Here is a 3,950-nt window from a genome sequence, read left to right on the forward strand (position 1 = left end):
TCCTAGAGTTTTTGGTTTACCCCTGATGTCTCCTTGGTTCTGGTGCGTTTGTTATTTTCTGTTGGATTTTGATTCCTGCCTCAGTTCCTGTGAACCTTAATAAACCCACTTAAATTCACCTCTGCCTACTGGCCTCTGCATTCGGGTCCTCCAACCAACACCGTTTCATGACAATATATAAATAAACTTATGTGACTATTACCTATTAAAGAGGTTGGAAAACTTATTAGGAGATAATAAAAAAAAAAACATGTAAAGGAGCAAACAGCACCATTTCTTCCTTCAAATTGAAGGAAGAGGGATTGATCATTTCAGCTGTTTTTTAGAAATTTTTTTCAAAATTGAATGCTTTTTTAAATCTCCATAAGCGGGCATATTAGTTGAGGCAGAGATTCCTCTTGTTAGGATAAAACCAATCATCTTAATTTCTTAAGTCACATGGTTAGAGGAAGAGGATGGAACAATACAGAGGAACCTAAACAGATATAACAGCCTATTTTAATTATAAATAATAAAGTTACTCTTCTCAAGAGGATGGCAAGATAAGGGGACACATGTTCATATACTGAGGCAAAAGAAGGGAACTAAGAACTAAGGCAGGGTTTGTGGAATATAATGGTAAGCCAAACTTTGAGACATGACAGGTAAGCATCCACCTGGTGAAGGGCTGTTTACTGTAAGAAGAAGTGCCACTTAGCGTATGAATATATTAAATAACTAAAACTGGAAGTTGGTTAAATAAGGGGTAAAACTAGCTATTTATTATCAGTTGAATGATTATAACTAACTAGCTCAGTGACCAGGAGTTTAGCCTCTTTCCTAAAAGGGTTAGACTCCTGAATCTGGCTTTTAAAAATCCAGTTGTCTTTCACCAATTTAGTCATTCAGGCTTCAGCTCTTAGCAACGTTATTAATCACCATCAAAATAAATGTGTCTCTGTTCATTCAGATGCTAACGAAAGAAGAGTGAATCCAGCCTGAGTGATAAATCGTTCACTGTGTAAAATGAACAAAAAGACCACGAGTTAAAAATACAATGGTACCTTTATTAGCTACAATCACACAGTATTATATCTAATAACTAAGCAAAACTCTACTGAAGATTAGAAAACTAAAGAAATAAAAGGGGAGTGCGTTCAAAGTCTGACTGATGTTCGAAGTTTAAGGCGTAATGCATTTGAAAGTGTCCTATATAATAGCAGCAGATAAAATGTAAATAAAAAATGTTGCAATAAAAAACAAAAGATGTTAACTGTAGTCAAACAGGGGAAGTTTCATTCAGTTTATGGTGGAAAAAGAATAATGACTCAGGAATGCATTAAACTATGATTAGGCTGAAAGACCTGTTAGCTGGCCACAGGTGTTCAGGTTCTGGTTGGGTCAAACTGAAATAAAGAGAGGGTTAGCTAACGATGTAGCAGTTAGCTGCAACAACATGTGACTCGTTCGGTCTGTAGTGGGCGTTAGCATTCAGTTAAACCTTTAAAACATCAACAGTTGAAAGCTTATTTCAATTAAAAACACCAACACGGCTATCTATTCTACCTGTAGTTCAGCCATCTTATTAGGCATCAGTTGTGAAGGAGGGAGAGGGATGCAGTTACTGTTTGGTTCGGTGGGAGGAAGGCCTTCAGCTCTGTCCGGTTTCTGCAGACCTGTCTTTAGTCAACTCAACTCAAAGAGATTTGGATCAATCCGATGCAACAATAAGAGACTATTTGCAAAGGAGTTAATTTTATAACTCACGGTAGCTTGTGGGACATCTCTGTTTTATCTACGATGGTTAGCACGTAGCTGCAACTTGTAGTAGCACCTCCGTAGTGCCGTCCCACAGGCGGTCAGTCTTGCAGCTTCTAATGGCTTCTTTAGCGAACAGCGATCGGGGCCTCCTTTGTTCGGGGGTAAGGAGAGCTTCTTTTGTGGTGCTGGCCGGGGTGCTTCTGCTCTGCGGGGCGTCGGGGCGTGCCTCGTCTTTTGGTCCCGGGTTTCAGTGGTTGGCCGTGGCGCTTGGCGTGGTTGCGTCGTCCGGGGGGGTACATGGGTGGTCGCGCCTGCGGCCGGGGTTCATGTGTGTCTGTTGTGGGCTGGTTCGGGGCATCCCTTCGGGATGCCCCCCGGGTTGAGGGTGTGGCTTCGCTTTGTTGGGATGGGTGCCGGTGGTGCGCGGTGCTGTGCATCGTGCGCGGGGTCGGTTTGGGAGTGGAGGGTTGCTTGGTGTTTGGCGGCGGTGCGGGGCCGGAGCGGGGTGGGTCGTGCTGCTTTCTCGCCGGGTGCGACGGGAGCGGCGGGGTCGCGTCTGCTGCTTTCTTTTTGCTGCTTGTGCTGGCTTCTGGCGGCTGGGGCGGCTTTGCTGCTCTGGCTCTCTGGCGCGCGCCGGGCAGGGCTGCTCTATCCTTTGTTTTGCCTTGCGGCTGTGTTTGCTGTGATCGGTGGGAGCGGAGTGGTTTCGTTGTGTTTTTGGGTGGGGAAATCCGCCTGGGGGCTCGGTTGGTGCTGTCGGTTCGTCCATATCGGCCTTCCGGTGTTGTTTCTGTCCGGGCTGCTCGGGCCCCTGCGTGCCTGCGGTGCGCTGTCGGTGGGGTTCCTGTTCGGCGGGCTTGTTTGTCTCCTGGGATTTTATTAAATAATAAAAAATAAAAAAAAAGGAGAGCTGGATAAGCTCTGCTCTGTCTCTGCTGCAGAGAGATTCAGGATACACTGCGTTCACTTGGTTTGAATCGCAGGAAAAATAAAACACTGCGTTCAGCTACTTGCAGGAAAAATTGCAGGAAAAAAGGTAGTCTGACTCGGTCCAGCGAGCGCAGACTTCTCAAGAGGGATTTGGTTGCTACATACCGTAGCCTTTAGCTGGAAGCGAGTTGCCTAGCCTTTTAGCGGCACAAAGCCACCGGCCAAACAGGATGCTAAAAGGGGAAGCTAGTGTTTTTAAAACCTCTGCTGGGGTGTGTCTTCAGAGCGGCGTACTTCTGGTAACATCTGCGACACAAGTGTTATAAAAAGTGTTTTATCTTAATAGTGGTTTCTCCAGTCATAAAGATCTAAACGTGGAGGGCTTCTAAGTCTTTCAGGGTTAGAAGCAATCTGTGGGGGGATTCTCTGAGTCATTTTGCTTCTTAAGTTACCAAAAAATGCAGCACAAAAATAGTCTCTGAGCTTTGCATCTATTGAAAGACTAAACTTCTGAGAAAATTAGTAATATGTGAAGCAGTGTGTAAAATAAAAGCACAGATTAAATGCATCTGTTTGATCACAGTACCCACAAAACAGGCCTAAATCGGAGGTAACTAGACATTCATTCAGTTTTTCTGACAATGTTTCCTCACCTATCCAGGAATCTTTTTCAGTTCGGTTGCACCAGAGCGCAGATCTATTTAGGCAACATGGACGTCCATCCCAAGTCAGAAGCAATACCCATTGGGTATTATGTGTTAGGCTGTTTGAATCATGATAAAATGTGTTCGTGTAATTTGTGTTTGTGCAGAAATAACCTGAGAATACTGGCTTATTTTATTAGTTTTATCTGCAGAGAAAAACCAATATTATCAAAGGGGAACTTAGTCATTTAGCAGACATCTATGCCTCAGCAAATAAAATACATTTTGTTGATATATGTTTGCGTTTTATATTGTATGAACAAATGGAAATTTACATTTCTTGCTTTTAAATAGTTGTGTGGGTTTATTTTGTGGGAAAATCTCACTGAAAACTGCAGCAAATGTAGAAACTGACCCAATGACAGAGAGCATGGCATATAATAACTATATGCAATAAAAGAGAAAACAAATTGGTCGTCATTAACAGAGTGGGCCTTCCATAGTGGGATTGCGGCTGCAGTGGCTGCATTCATGTTCTGCTCAGTGCTTCCTTTGTGTCATTTTTCTTTCCTGCATTTGGAGAAGGGAGAGAGAGAGACAGACAAATCTTTGTTTGTCTTTTGGTTTGAGGCTTAT

At 43.5% G+C, this 3,950-nt stretch overlaps 1 protein-coding gene across 1 annotated transcript; it reads right to left on the reverse strand.

Moving 5' to 3' along the window:
* Positions 1 to 1,865: 1,865 nt before the first annotated feature.
* On the reverse strand, positions 1,866 to 3,415 carry LOC107104178 (extensin-like). Its single transcript, XM_015404122.1, has 2 exons — positions 3,412 to 3,415; positions 1,866 to 2,608 (listed from the first exon to the last, which is right to left on the reverse strand). Exons 1-2 carry the CDS (start codon positions 3,413 to 3,415, stop codon positions 1,866 to 1,868), a joined length of 747 nt encoding a protein of 248 aa, XP_015259608.1.
* Positions 3,416 to 3,950: the final 535 nt, after the last annotated feature.

This window comes from Cyprinodon variegatus, unplaced genomic scaffold (assembly GCF_000732505.1).
Source record: "Cyprinodon variegatus isolate N-32 unplaced genomic scaffold, C_variegatus-1.0 Scaffold1640, whole genome shotgun sequence".
NCBI classification, from domain to species: domain Eukaryota; kingdom Metazoa; phylum Chordata; class Actinopteri; order Cyprinodontiformes; family Cyprinodontidae; genus Cyprinodon; species Cyprinodon variegatus.